The 24,097-nt window shown below is 43.8% G+C and overlaps 1 protein-coding gene across 1 annotated transcript in view; it reads right to left on the reverse strand.

Moving 5' to 3' along the window:
* The window catches only part of itpr2 (inositol 1,4,5-trisphosphate receptor, type 2), a 244,007-nt gene that overhangs the window by 123,732 nt on the left and 96,178 nt on the right, over window positions 1–24,097 (reverse strand). The window contains exons 32-34 of the mRNA XM_078554637.1: window positions 22,622–22,770; window positions 19,911–20,019; window positions 625–760 (exon numbers count right to left, since the gene is read on the reverse strand). Of these exons, the coding sequence (XP_078410763.1) occupies window positions 625–760; window positions 19,911–20,019; window positions 22,622–22,770 (394 nt within the window). The remainder of the gene's footprint in view (window positions 1–624; window positions 761–19,910; window positions 20,020–22,621; window positions 22,771–24,097) is intronic.

The raw sequence follows: 24,097 nt of genomic DNA on the forward strand, positions 1-24,097 counted from the left end.
CAACATCTCAACACCATAGAGGTTCCCCCTTGCTGTTTATTAAACTGGTTTTTGTGCTAGTTCAGCTGTTTTTAAAAATCCAGTGAAGTTAGTAACTTTGTCCCTCAGGCTTATGACTGAAGCATTTGAGGGTGATCCTCCCCTTTCAGTGGCTACAATTTTACTGGGCTGTAACCAAATTTCTTCTCTCCTCATCCACTGAGCCACACCAACCACAGCGATGACAGCAACAACAATTCCAACAATCAAACCAAGATTTGGCCCCTCAGTAACTCCAGTAACTGTGAATGGGTGTCTTGGAGCTTTTACATCCATCTGAGAAGACAGACGGTTTAACATCTCATCCAAAAGATGGCACCTCCGACAATGCAGCCCTCCCTCGATACTCTACTGGGAATGTTAACCTGGGCTATATGCTCAAGTCTCAGGCATACTTGGGCCATGAACCCTTGACCTTCTAGCTCAGAAACAAGAGTGCTACCCACTGATTTAGTTCACATAGAACATAGGTGCAACCGGAGATTAATTTATTTCTTTATTTCATTTGCACATATCTAAACTTACTCTATATTACCAATTGCTATCATTTTCAATATTAATTTAACAAATGTCCATGGTATTTACCTCCAGGTTGTGCAGATTTGGAGTAACTTCCTGTTGTCAGGGGGGCATTTATGCCGCTGCTGTATCCTTCCCCTTTATAGACGCTACGAAGATTCCCAAAGTAGCGATTCAGGAGGATCTTTCTTAAAACTGTGCCCTTTAAAAGAACAGATAAAAAATAAAAAATCTGAGTAGAAAAGATTTAAGAAACAACACTTTCCCACCTTAAAGTTTAACGTGTGGCAGTGCACATCTACTGTCACTAATTCAGAAAGAAGTTTCTTACTTCCGGCAATGATCTGCCACAATGCCAAAATAATGAACGGGTTCACTGTTAATGTGAAAACTATCGCTCATTACTGAGCACTCTAGAAAAGGACAATAATCAGATCAGCAGTTCACAAAGACTTGTGAAGTTCCTCCTTCGCAGAGCTCTCTGCACCTGCTGGAAGATGGATAATAATTGCAAGCCCACATCTCCCACCAGTCCCCTATCGACAGCACTTCTTTATACAGCTGCTGTTCATGTTCAAATCCAATGGGGTGTCCGAACTTGCCTTGAAAAGATGTTGGGTCAGTCAAGTAAGTTCTTAACAATTTATAATTCACGATGGCTTTTAAACCCAGCCGCTGGTGCAGGTTAGCCAGCGTGCATCTGTGCTGGCCCCCCAGCCCAGTTAAACAGGGTGACCAACTCCCGGCCGAAAATTAAAGGTATGCTTTGGCATGAACCTGTAAGACCCAGGGGCGGTTCCTGCCAGGGCTGAGTGTGAGAGGTGGGGAGGGGGGGGTGGCAGTGCCAGAGCTAGGAGAGCTGGGTCGGTGGGGGGGGGGGGAGCAAGTTGTGAGAGCCATCAGGAAGGTGGTCATAGAAGAGAATGCATTGTGCATCCACAGGTGTGTAGCGTGCATGCTCAAAGCTGGAACATTGTAAATACAGGAAAAACAGCGTCCCGGTCTCTAACAACTGGTCCAATAACTGGATGGTCCTATTAAAATCCAGGCTTGTTGGTCACCCTGCAGATAAAAGGGGAGGGTTAGTGGCAGGAAAGACAGCCGGCTGTAAAATCCCCCGACAAATCCAAAAATGACGGTTGATGTGAAGGTCACCCAGCATTAAGCAGACACCATGTAATACGGGAAGAAGCTGAAAGAGAAAAGATAGCGGGCTACACCTATCCTAGTAAGAGAACATTAATGGCTGAATGTGGCGCTGCCTGCAATTACAGACTCATATTCCCTTGAGTATAGAAATGTGAGGAGTGATCTGATTGAGGTGTTTAAAATGATCATTTTGATTGGATAGGTAGAGGAAAACTTTTTCCTCCAGTGGGAGAGTCGAGAGAAAGGGGAGGAGACTTTAGCAAAGGTCATTCAGGAGTGAAATCAGGAAGGATAGCTTTCACACAAAGGATAACTGAAATCAAGGACTTTCTCCCCCAAATTGCTGAGGGTCAATTAGAGCTTTCAAGGCTGAGATCAACAGACTTTTGTTCACTAAAGATATCAAGAAATATGGAGAAAAGTCAAGAAAGTGGGGTTGAAGTACAGATTGTGAAGTAAATGATCTAATTGAATGATGGTACACATTTAGCCTACTCCTGTTCCTATATAAAAGATATTGCCTGAGAACATCTGCTGAAAAAGATTTTTCTGCTTTGGCTGGATACAGCTGCTAACACAGCTCTCACTATCATTGAAGTAAATTCAATGTGAGAGCAACCAGGTTTTGAGGGGCCTGCTCCTCGATTTCTCAAGGGAAAATTTCACTAAAGCGCCACCGTCACCTTTTGAATGCAATGATGGGAAGGTGTGAGGGGCCAGCAAATTGTTAATGAGCACTGCAATTTAGCATGGAGTCAGTGTGCTTCCACATTAACCAATCAGCTGTGTTTTAATGTCCGGCCAACAACTTAATACAGTTATCATTCTTTCATCCTATTTGCCGCAATAAGCAAGCCAATACAGACCAACAAAGGGTTTTAATTAAAATATGACGATCGTTGAGTATCTCAGTTAGTTACTGTACAATTATCAATATTTTAACTGTGCCAAAATACTTTGATCTCATGAATGTGTCAACCAGTAGCTCTGAAGCTATCACAAGATTTGGTCAACCTTGGAACCACACCATCATCATCATCATCAAATACTACACCATTAACTCCATGAACATCCCTTCTCACACTTAACCAAAGCAGCAGCTCCTTTGCACGGCCTGCATTGTGTTGTTCAGTTTCAGCATTCAACAGGTTGTTCAACACTTGAAGCCTTTGTACCCTCCTTTGAGGAGATTTGGATTTCCAATGATTGACGCCACTCAATCATCCATCTTACACTCTCAAACGGTTAAGTGAAAGGACACAGATTGAAATGTCTTCACTTGCAGCACAGACCACAGTAACACCCAAAATGCTTCCAGTCTAAATGGGTCTTGTATAACACTTTACTTGCAATAACGTACGCTCATAACGAACGCTCTCTGTGAATCGGCAAGACCAAATGAACGTTTACAGATATATTTGCCGGAACATTTGAAAGACACTGGATAGATAAGACTGTATCCGTTTGGCGGGGGGGTGGGGGGGGTTTGGATTTTGTGTCACCTACATTATACAATTCCACAAACAGGTCACTAAGAAGTGGGTTGATAAATTCGGTATGCATTTAATATTTTTTACAACAATTTTTTTTCTTAAGATGCAACAGCACAAGATAAAACAAAAACTGCTACAACTCTCTCTCGCCGTTAATCTCTACCGGCAATGCTTTCCTCATTACTATACTGTGCATAGGAAATGAAACCTGATGTTTAATAAGCAACTAAATTAGTTCCAGCTATGATTTTCCATACTCAATCAGGGAAATGGGACACTTTTTGTTTTACTAAACACATCTCCTGGTAAGTGTGGGTTTATTACGCAAATTGATACTAATTATTTTATGATGATTCATCCTTCAGTGTGCACTGCTTTAAACACTGAAGAAACAGAAATCCTACAGGGCAAAGAAAAATTCAACAAGGAATAAAATCACGCATTCTATAGTTCATGTAGTCACAGAGTCATTATGACACAGAAGGAGGCCATTCAGCCCATCAAATACATTGTACACGGAGGAGTAAAGGTTTGACTTGGACAGTATCACATTGGCTGCCTATTATACCCTCTGCTAGAGATTCAATTCCAGTGAAGTCAAGATGAATTTGACCCCCTAGTTTTCAAGGCCCACATTTCATTTTAGGACTTCCTAATGGTTCCTAATCTCACTGTTTCCATCAGAACCCGATGTCATTGATAAGATTACTACCTTGGTCTCTACTATTCTCCATGGCTGGCAAACCAAAGACAGAATTTTCCTATCATCCATTTGCAATTTTCTGCTAGACACACAGCACCATCACAATAAGTATACAATATAGGGTGCCAACTGTGATTAAACGTATTCCTATTCATCATATATTCATCACATATTCATCACATGACGTCGCCCCACACTCCAGCCATTAGTCGGCCAACACATCCATCCTTGTGACGCACTGCCTTCCTACACCAATTGGAAAGCAAAAAGACTCATTACCCAATTGGATGATGCTCGACTGTCAGCCAAACAGCCTTTTCCCCCCATTTCCAATACTTTTATACCTGGTAAAGAGAAACGTTCAAAGAAAATAATGAAGATTGTTATTTTTTGTCGATGCCCCAATAATTTCTCTCCAGGATTGCAGTGTTCTGAAGATTGATTTTCAATTCCTAGAGACTCCAGGCCAATCCTGGAGGGTTGGCAACCCAGGTGCGATACCCAAATGGTGCACATCAACTGGGATCACATGGAGACTCTGGCAACACTCTTAAAAATGACAAGGAACACAACTTTAATGGCGAGCTTTAAAGGTTACAATGGGATTCACACTATGCAAAATAACAGACACAAGGATGAATTTTAATCCCACATTTGGGCAGCAAAGCAAGTCAGTGTGGCAAGGGGTTAAACTGGCTAATTTGCAAAACCTGACTGGCCAACCTACTATGCACAGACCGGATTCTGTTTTAACTTCTTTTAACATTCATTCTTGGATGTGGCAAGGCCAACATTTGTTGACCATCATTAACTGCCCTCGAGAAAGTGGGGTGAGCCGTGTTCTTGAACCAACTGTGTGTTTTGTCAGAGGGCAGTTAAGCAACAGTCATGTTGCTATGGGTCTGGAGTCACATGTAGGCCAGGCTAGGTAAGGACATTAGTGAACCAGATGGGTTCTTAACAACAATCCAGTAGTTACATGGTCACTATTACTAATTATCTATTCCAGATTTTATGTAATAAGTGAATTTAACTTATCTGGCTGACGTGGTGGGATTTGAACTCGTTATGGCTCAAATGGTCCAAGCCTCTGGATAACTAGTCCAGCATCATAACCACTATGCTACTGTATCATTTAATTGAGAAGAGATTGAGGGAAACTAAATAAGTCACTCTGGCGAGGCATGTCCATGGTTATAATTAAATAAGGCCCTGTTCCTGTTATTTCCAGGGATTGGGAAACCTGGCAGCTAAAGTGAGGTATGAACAGGCAGATCAAACAGGTTAGTGCTTTTCCAATACTTCACATGGGCTAGGAGGAGCAGGAGAACAACTTCTTATTGCTTGCCAAGCAAACCTTATGTTGTGACCAGTATCCGCCTCCATCAATACCCACAATTCCAATTCTGCCCCTCAGTCTCTCCCTGTCCCCTATCCTCTCTGATTGCCCATCCAACCCATCCCCCTACCTTTCCTTCTCTCCATCAACCCACTATCTCTCCTGGATTGCAATCTCTCTGGGCATGCCCTATTTTCTCCCCAACCAACCTACAATGTCCACCGGGGATCATCCCCAGTGGTTTTTGTTGAGGCTCCTGCCTGGCAGCCAGTCCATCAAGCCTGGCTCTCTGTTGGGTGTGGGACAGAGTAAAAGTGGCAATAATGAGGCCCTGCAAACACACTCCCCTACTCTGTCCCTTTAACAATTGGGGCTGAGGAGTCCGTAAAAGACAGCCACCTAACCTGAGAGTTTGGCAGTTATTTTTTTCTTATTCTTTCATGCGATGTGGGCACTGTTGGCAAGGCCAGCATTTGTTGTCCATCCCTGATTGCCCTTGAACTGAGTGACTTGCTAGACCATTGCAGAGGGCAGTTAAGAGTCAACAGCATTGCTGTGGGTCTGGAGTCACATGTAGGCCAGACTGGGTAAGGACAGCAGATTTCCTTCCCTAAAGGACATTAGTGAACCAGATGGGTTTTTATAACAATTGATGATAGTTATGACGACCATGAAGCTGAGATGATTTTTCAATTCCAGATTTGTAAACGGGTCTCCTGGGCATTAGCCTGGGCCTCTGGATTGCTAGTCCACTACGCCACCATCTCCTCCTGTAGTTAATTATGAGCCGCTTAATTCAGACTTTTGAAATGTAGGCTGAACCCAGACATTAAGCTGAAGCTTTGGAACTCACTTCCAGCTATATAAAAAATACAATTTTCTTCAAAACACCTTCACTCATACACTCTCAGATATCTAAATAGACGTGTTTGCTTCTTACTCTAGAAAATAGACAAGAAAGTGGAAATCAGTCAGTCAAAAGTAATAAATCAGTTCATTTATACAGTACGTGGTAAGTTGTATTCTATTTCGGTTGAAGCCTGTTCCCAAGCTACATTATTGAGCTATTAATGGCACAAGTGACTACCATAGTCATTTCCCATCTCAACAGATGGCTGCTGTTAATTCCAGGAAGTATGAAAGATAGAAGCCCTTGCACAACTTTACTTGTTTTACTAGAGTTGCTTTTAGAGTCAGTACATATCTTGTGTCTTACTACATTTTGCTTCAGCATTAATCAATTTATAAACTTGTAAACATAATCAGTTTATTCTTGTTTGAAAGATTCCATATTCTAATTCAGAAAATACTTGACTTCATCATACAAGAACAACTAGTATAAACTAGGACCTTTAACATAGTAAAACTTCACAAGGGTATTATTAAAGTAAATTTTGACACTGAGCCACATAATATTATGCCAGATGATCAAAAGCTTGGTCAAAGAGCTTGTTTTATGGTGTCTCTTAAAGGAGGAAAGCGAGGTAGAGATGAGGAGAGGTTTAGAGAGGGAATTCCAGAGCTTAGGGCCCTTGGCAGCTGAGGGCACGGCTGCCAATTGTGAAGTTATTAAAATTAGGGATGCTTAAGAAGCTTGAATCGGACAAGCGCAGGTACCTTGGAAGGTTGTGGAGCTGGAGGAGATTACAGTGAGGCCATGGAAGGATCTGAAAACAAGAATGAGGATTTTAAAATTGAGGCATTGCTTAAATGGGGGCCAATGCTACTCAGCAAGCACAGAGGTATGGGACTCGATCCAAGGAAGGATACAGGCAGCAGAGTTTTGGATGAGGGAGGCCAGCCAGGAGTGCTTTGGCATAGTTGAGTCTAGGAGGTAACAAAGGCATGCATGAGAATTTCAGCAGATGAGCGGAGGTGGGGACGAAGTCAGGGAATGTTACAGAGATGGAAATAGGTAGTGTTAGTGATGGCATGAATGTGTGGTCGGAAGCTCATCGCAGGGTCAAATACAACACCCAGGCTAATCACATCTGATTTTAATCGCTCCACCATTGGCAGCTGTCTCTTCAGCTACCTCGTACCTAAGCTCTGGGATTCCATCACTAAACCTCAGCACCTCTCTCTTCTTTAAGATGCTCCTTAAAAGCTCTCTCTTGGACCAAAGCTTCTGGTCAACTGTCCTAACATCTATATAATAAAAGCAAAATATTGTGGATGCTGGAAATCTGAAATAAAAAAAGAGGAAATGCTGGAAAAACTCAGCAAATCTGGCAGCATCTGTGGAGAGAGAAACATCTACTTATATAGGTCGGTGTCAAATTTAGTTTAACTATGCTTCTGAGGTGCCTTGGGGTGTTTCATGATTTCAAACACACTTTATAAATACAAGCTGTAGACAGGCAAATTAGGAAAATCAGGGAGCTTCTTCATGTTATGGTGAGGTTTTGCCTACTCTGTGGGACTGGAGATAGTCGGTATATAGTTTTTCTTTAAAATATTTATTTAAACTATTTACAATTACTCCAAGGCAAATACATGGTTAGCTGGACACAGACTGTTCTGTGTCTCGCTCTCTTGGAGCCTCTTGGTCATCTAACCCTGATGTCATGCTTACCTCATCATTAACATCACTGTTTCATTAACACAATCATTAACTCTTTACTCTACACATCATACATTGTGACCAACACATGACTTTGGGCTGGTTAGTGAACATGTTTCACACTTGGATAGTGTGAAGGGGCAATTCTAGGGTAGCTTTGGGTAGATGACAAGTAGAATTTCCTGGTAGGTATTGATCTTGCAATTCATCTTTTGGTTGGGGCATGCCTTTTGGATTCACATAAAAGATCCCATAGGCCTATTTCAAAGAACAGCAGGGATGTTCTCCCCAGTGTTCTGCTCAATTTTTATCCCTCAACCAACATCTCCAAAACAGGTTATCTGGTCATTATCACTTTGTTGCTTGTGAGAGCTTGCTGTGTGCAAATTGGCTGCTGTGCTTCCAACATAATTACAGTGACTATACTTCAAAATTACTTCACTGGCTATGAAGCACTTTGGGATGCCCTGAGAGTGTTATAGAAATGCACATTCTTTATTCCTTTATAACTGTGCCAAATTCTTACAAAATGGGGACAGGTTCAGTAAGAGGTTGCAAAGAAAATAAATAAAACTTGGATAAATACCTGGAAAGGAAAAGTTTTCTGGGGCTACGGGGAAGCAGCAGAGGAGAGGGCCTAACTGGATAACTATTAAAAAGGTAGCACAGACACGATGGACCAAATGGCCTCCTCCCATGTTACAAGATTCTATCGTTATGAGTTATTGCATTCTCAAGGGATGAATAATTGGCTTTACAATAAAGCGGCTCAGCTTGACATAGTTGTATGTTGGTTAAAATCAAAATGAAGCCACTTTAGGCCTCCTCCTATATTGTTCACCAAATGAGTGGCAGAATTAATCGACTGTTGACGGGTGCTTTTTTTTTGTTGTGTTTCAGGCTACGCTGATATGAACCAGCTGTGCAGCAATATTCACTAAAGAGAAATCACAGAGCAAAATCTTCAACTGCACTTTAATTAATACAATCATGTAGGGATGTGGAGGACAGTAACAGTTAGTGTCTGTTTCTTGCTGCACTGTACCGAGCATCTGGGGTCTTACATAATTGAAACCGATGATTACATATCATTATGCAAATTAACAATCCATAATTTTGGCGTACTGCTGCCAGAAAGGCATTATGGAGAGAGGGGAGTAAGTATTACAGCCATCAATTTGGAGCTTCAGTTCTGCTGGGAGGGCTCCTGCTTCAGGACAGGCACAACTTGGAGATTTGCCGTTCCGTGTGCCAATCTGTGCAGGAGGTAAACACGGCAGTACAGGGGCCAAGCTGTCACCATGGAGACATTGCAATACTCTAGGTGGGCCGCCATGTCAAATATGGTAAACAGCTGCAATAGGGACAGCTGTGAGCTGACAGCAGAAACCTTCCTCATTGAAAAGAACGTGACACCACAAGGATTTAATATGCAGAAGATGGATGCAATTATACAGCATCTGTTAGGAGCTCCCAATGCTCCCTGCAGGTTTGAAATGCAGTCACTGTCATTATGTAGGGAATCTGGCTGTGTTTGTTGCCAACATGGTGCACGCACAGTTGTACCACTTCACCCTGTGATGTCATTATGGTCGACGGAGATCAGAATTCTACTCATTCCCCAACCTGAGTGTGATACACATCCTCTCTATTTAGTTTCTCGGCTTTTTTTTTTAAAGCAAAATTCAAACTCGCAGTAATCCTAAACCGAAGAACAAAATTAAATTAAGAATCCTAGAGAGTTGATTCTGGCAGCTCGCTCATCAATACCTGAAACATTTTGCTATTCTCTACACTGTGTTTGACCACGTCCAGTCAAAGGCTTTCACATAAAGTTAAATATAATCAACTGTTTGCCCTTGCACAATCTGTAACAAATATAATCAACTGTTTTCCCTTGCACACGGTTTTGTTAACAATAGCCAGGGAAATGTGTGGTTTTACTTTCTAATGTTTTTAAACTGGGCTGTGTTTGCTGCCGACGCATCCGGCCAATGGCGTCAATGGGTTTCTGCGCGGACACGTGCAGGTGGGTGTTGGCGGCCATCTTCCACGACCGTCTTGTGTTTGCAGGGGGCACAGTGAGGGAACACAGCAAGCAGTTTGCGGACAGCAATCAGGTCTACGGTCAGTTTTAGTGGTGTTGATTGAGGGTTACAAGTGGACCAGCATACCCCTGCTCTTCTTCAAACCCTGCAGCGGGATCTCTGACATCCAGCCTGAAAGGGCAGAAAATCAGAACCATAAGACGACACCTCTGGCAGTACTGGTCGGCCTGGTGGGCGTGCTCAAGGTCCGGGAGGAGGGCTTGAACCGTCAACCTTCTGGCTCAGAAGTGGGAGCGTTACCCACTGAGCCACAGCTGATACTCAAGTACAAGACTGGGTTAAAACTCATATAAGGTACCCATATCCCAATATTTCAGATTGCTTGAACACCCAAAATAATGGGAAAACAAAGGCTGAATTTTACAGATGCAGACTGCTCCACCTCTCACACCGCCCCATCCCCAAAGGAAAGCCTGCCGGAAACCAGCCAACTTTAAAAAAGGCTGCTCCGCATTGATATCACTGGGCTGCCTTAATGAGCTCCTCCCCTCAGTCAAAGGAAGTCCTGCCCTTGAGAGCTGCTGGCCAATCTGATTGGCTGGCAGCTCTTGCCATCCCAGCAGCACCAGAGCTGAATACTGGGCACTTCTGGAAATGCAAGGAATCCTTGGGATGAAGAGGACATGGCCACTGGAGAGGGGCAAGTCTGTGGTTTTGGATGGAGTGGGATCAGGGAGCCTGGGGGTGGGGGCAAAAGGGGTGGGTTTTAAAGGCCAGGCAGGGAGGCACAAAGAGGGATACCATCTTGTGGTGGGGGAGTGCCCCTGATGCACACAGGGCACCACCCTCCCCCTTTCCACCTTTCCTTCCCACCCTTTCACCATGTTTGATGAGAAAGCGGCCTGCTCACTCTGGTCCACCTTCCTCCGGCCAACGTGTTATGGTAGCAGAGGCGGACCGATGCCCTTAATTGCCCACTTATGGGCATCAATAGGCCTGTGGACAAGTGGGCGCCCTACCCACCCCCGTATTATGGGGACTGAGTTGGGGGTGGGTGGGAAGGTGGTGGGCTGGCCACCCAACAGATCTGTGTGTCGTGCCCCCCTCGCCAAAAACACGCCAGTGGGCGGCCGTAAGATCCAACCCAAAGTGTTTCAGCAAGGCGATGCCTTTGCCTTTCAATGGGAAGTGCAATGATGATGGAATAATAACCTTCACAATCATTCTTTGTTCAACTGAATAATGGAAAAGTAAATACAATGGGGGAGCCAACAGAGAAATATACTGTTTGTGTATTTTTTAAATTCATTCACGGGATGTGGGCTTCACTGGCTGGGCCAGCATTTATTGCCCATCCCTAATTGCCCTTGAGAAGTTGGTGGTGATCCACCTTCTTGAACCGCTGCAGTCCATGTGGTGTAGGTACACCCGCAGTGCTGTTAGGGAGGGAGTTCCAGGACTTTGACCCAGCGACAGTGAAGGTACGACAATATATTTCCAAGTCAGACAAGTGAAGTTAAACAAGAAAGTCTCTGTGTTACAAATGTTCCATTAAAACAAGCCATTAATTCCTTAAAATTTCTCCAAATTTGTAGCTCGAAAACAAAATCCCTGTGAACCATGCTCAGTAAATCAGTGCCACATAGCACTATACGCAGAGCCCTCACAGCTTTACAGCAACCCCTCAAGGCCCTAACAAAATAAAACTGTCTACAGTACCTATTTGGTAAAATAATCCAAATATGATATTCTTCTGTACAAACTCCAAACTTTTTTCTAAAAATTTCCCAACTGAGGAAGGTGATGGATGGCTTGACCACCTCGTTCCTGCCCCCACCCCCGCATGTCAGGGATGCTGCCTTTGGATTCAGACATGAAGCTGAAGGCCCATCTGCTCTCTCCAGTCAACGTAAAAGATTCTACAGCACTTCTGAAAGAAGAGCTGGGGCGGTTCTCTGCCGAGTGCTGGCCAATGTTTAAATCACTTAACCAACAATCACCAGGACAGATTGTCTGGCCATTACCACATTACTGTGTGTGTGTGGGACCTTATCTGCACAAATTGGCTGCCATATGTTTCCTGCATTATAACTGCGGCTACACTTCAAGAGGACTTTGTTGGTTTGAAAGCACGTTGGAATGTCCCGAGCACGTGAAAGGTGCAATAGAAAAACAAGACTCTCTTTCTTTTTAAATGAGAGCTCATGTAATGATCAATTATGTTCCACCTCATAGCCTGAAGCATTGTACAACATGTGATGTGCTTCCAGTACAGCAGACAGCAGCAGACTGCAGGCGTTACATATTCACAAGTTGTCAAAGGCTGAAGGAGTTTGCACTCTGAATCACCTCATTTTCCTGGCAGCTGGAATCTCTTCCAATCACGCTTCACAACCCCGTGCTGCACAGTATTCACATGTACAGTCACATGCTGCTGTGCTTTTGCCAGAATCAAACTTGGAGAAGGACCGCCCTAAAAAACACTCAGCCAGTGACTCACGAGGGCTCAGGAGAACTGATAAACATTTAAAAAAAAGTCCAAATGCTTACAACAAACCAAAATGATTCCAATTATCCAGAAAGCGTCTTTGTCACAAACTTAACAGGAACAATAACCAGGCTGTTGATTGAAACTTTTAAACAAGAAAGTCTCTGTGTTACAAACGCTCCATTAAAACAAGCCATTAACTCCTTAAATTTCTCCAAATTTGTAGCTCGAAAATAAAATCCCTGTGAACCATGCTCAGTAAATCAGTGCCACATAGCACTATACACAGAGCCCTCACAGCTTTACAGCAACCCCTCAAGGCCCTAACAAAATAAAACTGTCTACAGTACCTATTTGGTAAAATAATCCAAATGTGATATTCTTCTGTACAAACTCCAAACTTTTTTCTAAAAATGAAGTGTAAAGAGCATATTCTAGATGGAACAAAGTATTTGCGAATGCCTTTCCAGCAAGTTGGTGTAGTGGGCAGATAGGTGGCAGATAAAATTCAACGCAGGAAGTGTGAGGTGATTCATTTTGGTAGGAATAACATGGAGTGACAATATAAAATAAAGGGTACAATTCTCAAGGGTGCACAGAAGCAGAGGAAAGGTGGCAGGACAGGTGGAGAGAGCAATTAATAAAGCATACAATATCCTAGGCTTTCTTAATAGGGGCATAGAGTACAAGAGCAAGGAGGTTATGCTGAACTTGTATAGGACACTACTTCGACCTCAATTGGAGTATTGTGTACAGTTCTGGGCGCCACACTATAGGAAGGATGTGACTGCATTGGAGAGAGTGCAGAAGAGGTTTACGAGAAAGGTTCCAGGAATGAGAAACTAGAGTTATGAAGATAAGTTGGAGAGGTTGGGACTCCTTGGAGAGGAGAAGGTTAAGAGGAGATTTGATAAAGATGTTCAAAATCATGAGGGGGCTGGATAGAGTAGATAGGGAGGAACTGTTCCTGCTCATCACGGGATCGAGAACGAGAGGGCACAGGTTTAAAGAGATTTGCAAAAGAAGCAAATATTATGTGAGAAAAAACATTTTCACACAGCGAGTGGTTCAGGTCTGGAATGCACTGCCTGGAAGTGTGGTGGAGGCAGGTTCAATCGAGGCATTCAAGAAGGCATTGGATGATTATTTCAATAGAAACAATGTGCAAGGGTACGGGGAAAAAACAGGAGAATGGTACTAAACCATGATGCTCATTTGGAGAGCTGGGGTAAACACGATGGGCCAAATGGCCTCCTTCTGCACTGTAACAATTCTGTGATTCTGAGACTCATTCAAAGAACCTGGAGCTTCTGGGAGTAAGTCTTGATGATCAAATTTCTGTCATTTTTTAAAAAAAAAAAATCCTCAAAAACATTCTTTACAAAAATCCAATAACCAACAGAAACAGCTTTAATTTTAGGCTACAATGTAAACCAAGCAATACTATCCATTTATTTAATATTATATTAATATATAATATTGTTATTTAATATTAAACACCATTGCTTGATTCTCTTTTCTGCCAGCCTTCAAAAGGAAAATTTGCAATGGTAATGAATCTGATTTGGGAGCATGGCTGGCATCTAGTACGGTGTTCTTTTAAACCAGGACCTGAACTTTTAGGATGGCGGGGGCTCAGCCCTAGCCGTCCGAAGCGTCGGCAGGGAACACATCCCCACCAACATCACCTGCCCAGCAACCATTTTACCCTCAAATGAGCGCCGATTGGCAGTCGACAGGCCTTCCGCCCTTCGCGCCTTGGAGAGCTGCTGGCCAATCACTTGGCCGGTAGCTCTCCAGTCCCTGCAGCAACAGCGCTGCAGTGGCTGGAAGAGGAACTGCACCAGCTGCCTCAAACTAAATCCTGGCAATGCACGCACCCCCAGACACGTTTCAGGGGTCCCAGGGCGGGGAGGGTAGGGAAGGCCTGGAGGGTTTCGAGGAGGGCAATCTGTGGGGGGGGAAAGAGGGAGAGGGAGGCCAGGAGGGCACAAGTCAGAAGGTGGCTTCTGGTGGAGGCACTGACCCCCGCCACTCTAATCACCCGCTTCCAGCCCAGGATCAAACTTTATTTTCTGGCTCCCCCCGCCCCAGAGCTTCAATCCGCCCTCCAGCCTGAAAATTGAGGCTGGGCGAGAAGCGGCCCTCAAGTGACCATTAATTGGCCACTTGAGGGTCTCAGCTGGGGCAAGGGCGGGTGTCCCATCCGAGGCCTTGCCCACCCCAGCGTAAAATCGCTGTGAGGTTGGGGCAGGCAGGAACCCGGGGGGGGGAGGGAATCCTGTCCCTGCAATTTCATGCTCCCCCCTACCCCTGCCTAAAAACCCACTCGGGGTGGGGGGGCGGGGTGTTGGAAGAGAACGTAAAATTCAGCCCACATCAAAATATCACGGAAATGCAGTTTTGCACTTGATATTCTACACAGGTTTGGTCAATTTTGGGCAAATTGCACTGAAAGAACAGTGCCATCGAGCGGATACTTCTAGGCCGTATGATGTGATGATAGGGGGAGATGAAGCGGGATGGGAGGAGACTCGTGTGGAGCATGAACATCAGCCTAGTTGAGCCGAATGTCCGGTTTCTGTGCTGTATGTCGTTCTGTGTAGGGTTGAAACAAGAATCTGGAGACACATTTATCAGGCAACTCCCTCTGCCGACATCACATGTTATACACTGAAGCTGAGAGTTAAAATGACCAATTCAATTGGAGTCTTGAATAGCTGTGTGTTCTTTCAAAAAGCAAAGGCAGAAATTCACAAACTAGCCCGAATAATGAGTGGTCAGTGAATGAGCTTCACAAGGGATTGCTCAGCAGATTGCTGCTCCTCTGTGTGAATGTGCTTTTTTTAAAATTCTTTCACGGGATGTGGGTGTCACTGGCAAGGCCAGCATTTGTTGCCCATCCCTAACCGAGTGGCTTGCTAGGCCATTTCAGAGTTAAGAGTCAACCTCATTGCTGTGGGCCTGGAATCACAAGGATGGCAGATTCCCTTCCCTAAAGGGCATCAGATGGGTTTTTATGACAATCGATGATAGTTTCCATTGTTAAGACTAGCTTTAAATGGAATTTAAATTCCACCAGCTGCCATGGTGGGATTGGAACCCATGTCCCCAGGGCATTAGCCTGGGCCTCTGGATTACTAGTCCAGAAACATTACCTCTATGCCATCATCTCCCCTCTAGACAAACCAAACACTAGGTTGGTCTCTTGCAGTACTTGAGAACAAGGCAATTAAAGTTGTCTCTCAGAACAAAAAATAAGCAAAAGGGACATTGAGTGAACAAGTTCGCTGCACAGGAAGTTGACACCAGAAACAACGGTCTGGGTGCTTGCTGAGAAATATCAGTACATTTTGTTTCTGTGTTTTATATCAAATCTCCTTTCCTCATCTTGGTCATTTAAGTGGCTAATAAGGTTGGCACTGAGTCGATCTTGGTTTTTTTTAATGATTTTGATGCATCCCCATTCTTATTTCAAAATCGATTTTTATCTAGGCCGGCCAATCTCCTTCTCTAATTCAGTATCTGTGCTGCCACTGAGTTGAGTGCTGATTTTTGGGCTTCAGCTTTGAGCAAAATGCACTTATAACTGACTGCTCAGTGCAACACTTCATCCACTGCACCTGACCACATTATGCATGGCTTAATATGTAAAGCTTGATACAGCAAAATATATAAACGGAAGTAACCATCTAAACTCATGTCAAATTGGTGAAATGTTTGTTAAATTATTGACATAGAAAGAAAAGGCTTGCAATTATATAGCACCTTTCACAGTCTCAGGACATCACAAACCACTTTACAGCCAATTAAGTTTTTTTTTTAAAGTGTACTCACTGTTATAATGCAGGAAATGCAGCAGCCAACATGCGCACAGCAAGCTCCCACAAACAGCAATATGATAATAGCAAGAGAATATTTATTTTTGTGACTTCGGCCAGGACACTGAGGAGAACACCCTCAGTATTCTTCCGAAAGTGCTATGTGATCTTTTACATGGAGAATGTGACAGCTGATTTGTACACAAGGCCCCACAAACAGAGTGATACAGCACAGGAGGAGGCCATTCTGCCCATCTTGCCTGCATTGGCCCTTTGGAAGAGCTCTTCGGATCGCCTCATTCCCCTGTTTTAACCCCATAGGGCTTTACTTTTAGTCTTCCCAAGTATGAATTTGCATTTTGAAAGTTACCATTGAATCAGTTGGGCTTCAAAGGAAATAAAACCTCTGAACTCCCCTCTGAAGCGACCTAGCAAAGCCACTCAGCTGTATCTGAGCAATGGACAATAAATGCTGGCCTTGCCAGCGACACCAACAGCCTGAGTGATTTTTCAGAAAACGAAAGGTGTTAAAAGGTTGCTTGCTGAGGGGGTAAATGTTCTATGTGGCCAGCGTGCACTATGCCATTGAAGTAATGCTGCATTTAATCCTCCTACATTAACTGTCAGCATCTCTGCCCCCAACCAACCAAATAAAAAAGCCCGACAGCATGGCGCTGCTGCCACAATTATCCTGACATACTTTTGATTGATGTGTGTGGGTTTAAAATAACCTATTAAATGAGTTTTGTTAATCTTTGCTGGATATTCCTGAAAGAACAGTTATCATTAGACTAGCCTCGACGAATTCAATGAGTTAAAAACTCAAAGCAGTTGCACATTACAGACACACAAGGTTATGCACTCAGTATTGTCTGATGGAGCAGCTTGAGTGACTTGTCAATCTATAAAATCGCTGAGAGATGTCTGGTTTGTTACAATTCTGCTTAGGACAATCCACTCTCTGTCTATTCCTGGTAAATGTTAATCAATTCCAGGAGCCTGATGCATGGATGAAATAGGTGCCATGTTGGAGACCAGTTTTTGGGGATGGATGTCCCACAGACATTAGCTACATAGCAACAGCACAGTGAAGATGAGGGAGTGCTGATGTGCTGAATATTTCACAAGACAACAAGAGTGGGTTAATGTGGCTCGTGAATCTAAACCACACAAAAATCATTAGTTACGAACAAATTCAGACAGTGGCACCACTAACATGTGACATCACATGGAATCTTCTAGAGCAGACGGAGCTCTCAGATCCTCATGGGAGTGATTAAACAAATTGACACTGCTTTTTAGAAGATGCTCCATAAACACAGAACCGTACCTGTGGAGTGCAAGTTAAGTCAAGTAAAACTAATATATAAAAGGTGATTTATAGATTAGTTAGTTTATCAGCAATGGGTTCTTTGTTTAATAAGCCAGTAAGGATGTTCGGGAAAACCAAGCCGCTAGCACAAACATTTTTCTAGTACCATAAGGTTATATGCAGATATATTTTGCTAAGGCAATGTCCATTTTAATCGAACAGATGAACTTTGATGCCTGATCCTCAGTTGGTCTCTGTTCCTTCCCTGGCTTCCTGGGCCGTAATTCATTCCTCCACTGACTCCTGGGATTCTCTCTGCACCTCTCCTGGATTGAGCAGCATTCCTTCAGGAATCCCAAACTGGGCTTAACTTCTCCACTACTTCCTGAACTGTTGCCTCCTTGTATTAGCCTGCATGCTAAGATTCTTCTTTGTGAAGACCAGTCCTTCACAAGAGGTTCATGCAATCTAAGGTTTCCTTCTATACCTGTTTTTGGGTGCTGAAGATACTGTAAAGTCCTTGAACAGGGAATTTTGAGGGCGACAGTATGGACACAGGAGGTGAAAACATGTTCAAATCCCTTCTGCTGTGCTCATGCTACCTGGCCTGCAGGGACCAGAGCCTTATTCCCCTCCTTGATCTCACCATGCCATCCTACTCCACCACTTCTCATCCATTATCCTGGTCTCTCAGTGCCCTGTACAGTTAGTTTCCCTGCTACCTGCTCAAGTATAGCCAGCACGTTTCCAGTAGTGGCTTCTATGGTTAGCTAAGCAAAGTCACCTGCAGAGTTTCAGAAGGCAGGGGGGGTCTTGCACCCCCAACCCCACACCTACCTCACATCTATGCTACCCTGCGGTGACAGTTCAGTATGCATTGATGACACCCAACTCTACCTCTCCACTATTTCTAATGTGCACCTTTGTGCTTTCAGAAAGACTCAAAACTTCCTCCAGCCAAAGGCCAAACAAGATTTATTTTTATTTTTTGCTTTAAACTCCCCTGCCTGCTTATTCTGTCAATCTTGGTGAAACGTCAACATTCAGGTTTACCCACAGTTCAGCTTCAAATCCTACAAGCTATCCACCAGCAATACTGCCCATTCCACAACTTACCAAACTGATGCCAACAACCTTATCCACACTTTTGTCACCTCTTTCCTGGACTGTCCATTGGCCTCCACGCCAACCACCAGCCTCCCAACTGAAACCTTTGAGAATTTCCAACTTATCCAAAAAGCAGCCATCCCCATTTCACCCCGCACCCCCTCACTGGCCTACACTGCTCTCTGCCCCATTGCATTCAAGGCAAAATCCTTTACTCCCATGCCTGAGTGCTACCCTATCTGTTGTGATATCGCTTTAATAGTGAATATGCTAATGAGTAAGTAAGTAGCCAGATGTAAACCATGTGACCAGCAGAAACTGTTCATAGGAGTTTTCAGCTTAACTAGCAGCATGTACTATGAAGGAATCGCAGCTAGACTTTCTTGTTAACTATAGCTGTTGAATCTTTATAGTAAATCCGTCTGCTCAGCAACCCTGTATTACATCCTCAAATAAACCAAACTTATATTTAGTTTACCAGTTCTGCACGAGATTAGTAAGTTTGTATTAGGCAAACATAGAAATACAACACTGCTTACCCATCCCTCTCCTCCTATGTATGTGCAATCTCCTCTGGCTTCCTATACAACCCACCTGCCTCCCTCCATCTCACCACTTATGACAGACCATTCAGCTCCCTTCACCTGATTCTCTCGAAACTCCTCCCTAAACCCAACCACCTTCAGCTACCAGCTTTGTGACCATATTTTCTATCTCCCATCCATCCCTTTGGAGTTGTCCCCTCTGAACATACCTTGAGACATCATTCGGTGATACAGGTTCTATATAAATGCAAGTATGTACATTACAGCAACACCCATTTAAGGGTCAAGGCAAACAGTTTAACCTGTTTCCTCGGATGAGATTGGGCTGGGATTGCCAGGAGAGGAATGAGGGATCTTATACAAGTTGAGATGCCCTTGTTGCTTGGAGGCTGCCATTATTGTTGGTCTTCAGCTAGTTTGGTTAGTTTTCTGTCCCTTTTTTCTCCTGTGGGGAGCGGTTTGGGTGCTAGTGGGGACTACTGGTTTCCAGAAAGGCCCCAACCAGCAGGTATTCTGCTTCATGCAGGCAGAGGCAAAGAAGGACATGCCTGGAGCACTGACATTACAACACAACGGAATGGCTTTATGGGTTGTTGGAACAATGTTAGAATCAGTTGTCAATGTGAGGTTAGGGTACTTAGATTATGTCCCAGGGAAACATTTACTCACAGCTTCAAGTACACTGGCAACCACCAGTTCCATGGTCAGCAATGACTACTAGTGGTGTATATGCTCACTGCTATTTTGACAGGACCTCCAGAAAAATTTGACAAATTGAACTCACCTTTTCTCCAAAATCATCCTTCCTGTTGAGCATTTCTCTCAGAGTTTGAAGAATTTTAATGCAGAGTTTCTCTTCTTTATCCATCAGTTTTTTAGAATGATTAATCAATCTGTGGTTAAATTAATACAGTATCAGTACTGCCTTCTCCCTGAAAATCTCTGACACATACAAGCAACAAGAATTGCTAAAAATCCCACAAGCTTGCATTGTTTTTTCACATGTCAAGTTGAGATGATATTTATCGTGATTTTTAAAAAGGCAGGAGGTTTAATAATCATCCACCTGATTACATGTCAGGTTTTACTACACCCAGCAATGCTTTATGAAACACATAATTGTAGTTGTGAATCATGTGAAATCATGCTTCAAATTAATGAAACACTGGAAATCAAAATGTGAGATGTAATTCTACGGATATTATAATTTACAACATACATAGCCTCCAGTGAATTTAAAAAGATATATTAAGAGTCAATGAAGGTGAAACTGGTCTACACCAGGACTGTAAAATGAGATCATGGGTGAATTGTCCGCACCAATTCTTATTTTCCATTGAATTAAAATTGATGGCTAGAGAAAGATCCCTGGTTATGGAAGAAGCATACAAAAGACTTGATACCAAAGGAGGGATAAAATATACCTTCAGAATAATAGCTGCTAAACATAGGTTAGCAAAAGATGTGGGAAATGTACGTACAATCAAGGGTGCAAGTGGGGTAACGTTTGTGAAAGAGGATGAAATTAAAGATAGATGGAGACAATACTTTTAACTGGCTTCTGAATGCAGGAAATCAAAGAACAGAGACAGAAGAGTTGGCTATAAATCAGGGAATGAGAACCAGCATCAATCGGGAAGAAATCAGAACAACACAGAAAGGAATGAGAAAGGGCAAAGTTGTTAAGACCAGATGAGACACCAGGGAAAGTATGGAGCTGCCTGGGGGAATATGGGGTGTGAGCCTTGAACATGCTACTCAGTGTGTGTTATGATAAGACGGAAAATCCCAGGGGCATGGAGGCAAAGCATTTTGGTGCCAATATTCAAAGGAAAGGGACATTCAAGATTGCAAAAAAACTATCAAGAAATTAAACCTCCTACCACAAACCTTCAAGATATGTGAGTGTGTCATGGACCAGAGGCCGAGAAACATAGGGGAAATCCGTGAAGGTCAGTTCAGATTCATGCACAGAAGCACCACCACTGATGCCATTTTCGTTTCGAGACAAGTGATGGAGAAATATCAGGAAAGTAAAAGCAAGACAAAGACTGTATTCATCGATATAAAGGCTTATGACTGGGTGCCTAGGGAAGAAGTCTGGAGACGTGCTAGAATTCGTGCAGTCCCTGAGAAATAGATGCGACTATTACAGGACTTGTATTCGGCTGTCCCTCGATTCAAGGATGATGTTTACTCAGGGTCACGAGTTTCTGACAAGGGTCCTCAACATGACTGAACAGGCTGATTCTCAACCCACCCATCTTTGAGTACGAGGCAGGATTTCTCAAAAGATAGTGGGGTCTGGAGAGCAGGATTTGCTTCCTTTCCTTTCCTTCTCTGCTGCCGCTCAGCCTCATCATTAAGGTGTTGTGACTCGAAGCGTGATGCAGCTTGATGTGCAAGTTGTCGCAATTTTGGTAGCAAGCGCCTTCCAATCATTCAATATCAATGCTTCAAAGAGAGAGTCAGCGTGTCTTCAAAGTGTTTGTTTTGTCCTCTCCTAGAATGTTGGCCATCTGAGTGTTGAGAAAACAGGACCTGGTGTGGGAGATGCTTTTCAGTCATCAGGACACACCGTCCAGTCCATCAAAGCGGGTTTTGCAGGAGTTTTGCCTGAATGCTAGTGGAGCTGACTTCAAGAAGAACAATAGCATTTGTTTGATGGACAAGTACAAGGAGTGCCAGACAAGAGTAAGAGTGGGAGAGAATGAATGTGCAAAGCCAAAGTTGGATTATATCAAGGACCAGCACTGAGCCTCTTTCTCTTCCCTGTGGTCATGGATATTTTAACAACAGTTAAGCAACAGCATGATTGCCGGCCTCTGCAGAATGCAAACATTTTGAAACAGAGCCAGGAGGAAATAACAACAACTGACATTTATATAGCATCTTTAATATAGTAAAACATCACATGTTAATTCACAGGAGGGTAATAGGTTTTAAGTAGCATTTTAAAAGGCAGAGAAAGAAATAGAGGGGTTTAGGAAGGGAATTCCAGAGCTTAGGGCCAAAGTGACTAAAGGCATGGCCACCAATGGAGAGAACATAGCAAATGGGGGAGTGTGCAGGTGGCTATAATTGGAGAAGTGCAGAAGTATTATAAGATGGCAGGAAGTTAGAGATTGAGTTCATGGAGGGATCTGAACATGAGGATAGCAATTTTAAAATCTATTCTATTTAAAACATTCTAAACCATGGTATGATTGAACATCTATTGGTGAACTGGGACCCATTGTAGATCAGTGGGCATAGGGGAAATATGTGAACAAGACTTGGTAGGACTTAAAATGTAGGCAGCAGAGCTCTGGATGTAGTGTGTGTCAGCGAGGGCATAGTATAAAAACAGAACAGATGATGGAGCACCAAGTTCAGGTCTCCTTCAAAGGAACAATTATAATTCACTTCCAACAGTCAATTCCATGGATGTTCACTCAGTGCATATTTCACCATCCCCACCCCACCTCCTCCCCATGCATATACACCATCACTTACTTGCTCATGAAAGCCCCGCTTTCACAGCGGAGTTGAGCATCGCTTCCATCCGGGAAAAGCAGTTCTGGACTATGGAGGACGTCTACCAGCAAAGAAAACTCAGCGTGCACCATGGGTTGGAATTGTTGCTCGAGGGTGGACACTATATCCTGAAAATTTACAGCAAAACGTTAGGCGGCTGGGCAACCTTAATACATTCAAACGCCAACTGCTGATCAACTACTTCAGGGAATGGTGAAACACTCGCGCTTTAACATACCCAGGATAGAATGCAGCTAACGTTAAATATGAATATTAAATCTACCTGGTCTTCTTTATCAATCATATCATGGAGGACCGTAATATCCAGTATGAAAAATTACTGATAAACAGCAATGGCTCCATTGCCATGTGAATAAGGGGTTCACCTTCTGGAATTGGCAATGCTTTTCTCTACCGGGCAAGGTGTACATCAAACCAAGTGTTGGGATTTTGGCACTGCTGGGGCCAGGGTCAGTGGCGGGCAGGAGCTAAAAATAGCCCTGCCGACCAGCATACCAGTTCCCTGGCCTCATCCCGTCATCGGGCCATTTATGCGGAAGCAGCATTGGGTGCCAGCAGGGCTACCCACCTGCACACAGCTCACCAGGAGCCTCATTGGAGGCAATTAAAGGGGGCCAAATTTTCCAGCCAGTCTCCAGATTCCTGCAGCCGCTGGCGACCAGTTTGGGTTCCTGGGGGTGGGCATCTTGTGGTAGTCGGGGGGTGGGGGGTGAAGAACACTCCCGACAGACCTAGAGGCCCTCCCTGCCTACCCGGGTGCAGGAACAACCACAGGTCGACCTGTAGAGGGGCTTACCACCACCCCCCCAACCCTGAACCATCACTACCTCACCACACAGCAGTGATGGCATGGATGCTGAATCTATTTTTTAATTCAAGATTTAAAAACATTTTAGAGAGAGTCTGTCATGTTGAAGTACCCTCTACTTTATTGGCCCTCCAGCTGCAGGAGCCTGCCCACGATCAAACATCTGAATTAGGAGCAGGAGTATATCATTTGGCCTCTCAAGCCTGCTCTGCCATTTGATCTTGGCCTCAATTCTACTTTCCTATCTACCCCACAACCTTTAGCTCCCTTGTCAATCAAGAATCTACCTACCTCTGCCTTAAGAATATTCAGTGACCCTGCCTCCACTGCTCTCTGGGGAAGGGAATTCCACAGACTAATGACCATCAGAGAAAAATATTATTTTCATCTTCATCTTAAATGGTAAACCCCTTATTTTCAAACTGTGGCCTCCAGTCCTCTCAGCATCCATCCTGTCAAGTCCCCTCAGCATCTTACATGTTTCAATAAGATCACCTCTCAATTTTCAAAACTCCAATGGATACAGGCCCAGCCTGTCCTACCTTTTCTCATAAGATAACCCTGCTTAACTGGACAGACAACCCCTCTCCAGGGCAATTAAGGTCTCTGTGAAAATCCCAATTAGT

The sequence above is a fragment of the Cetorhinus maximus genome, chromosome 12, assembly GCF_964194155.1.
Source record: "Cetorhinus maximus chromosome 12, sCetMax3.hap1.1, whole genome shotgun sequence".
NCBI classification, from domain to species: domain Eukaryota; kingdom Metazoa; phylum Chordata; class Chondrichthyes; order Lamniformes; family Cetorhinidae; genus Cetorhinus; species Cetorhinus maximus.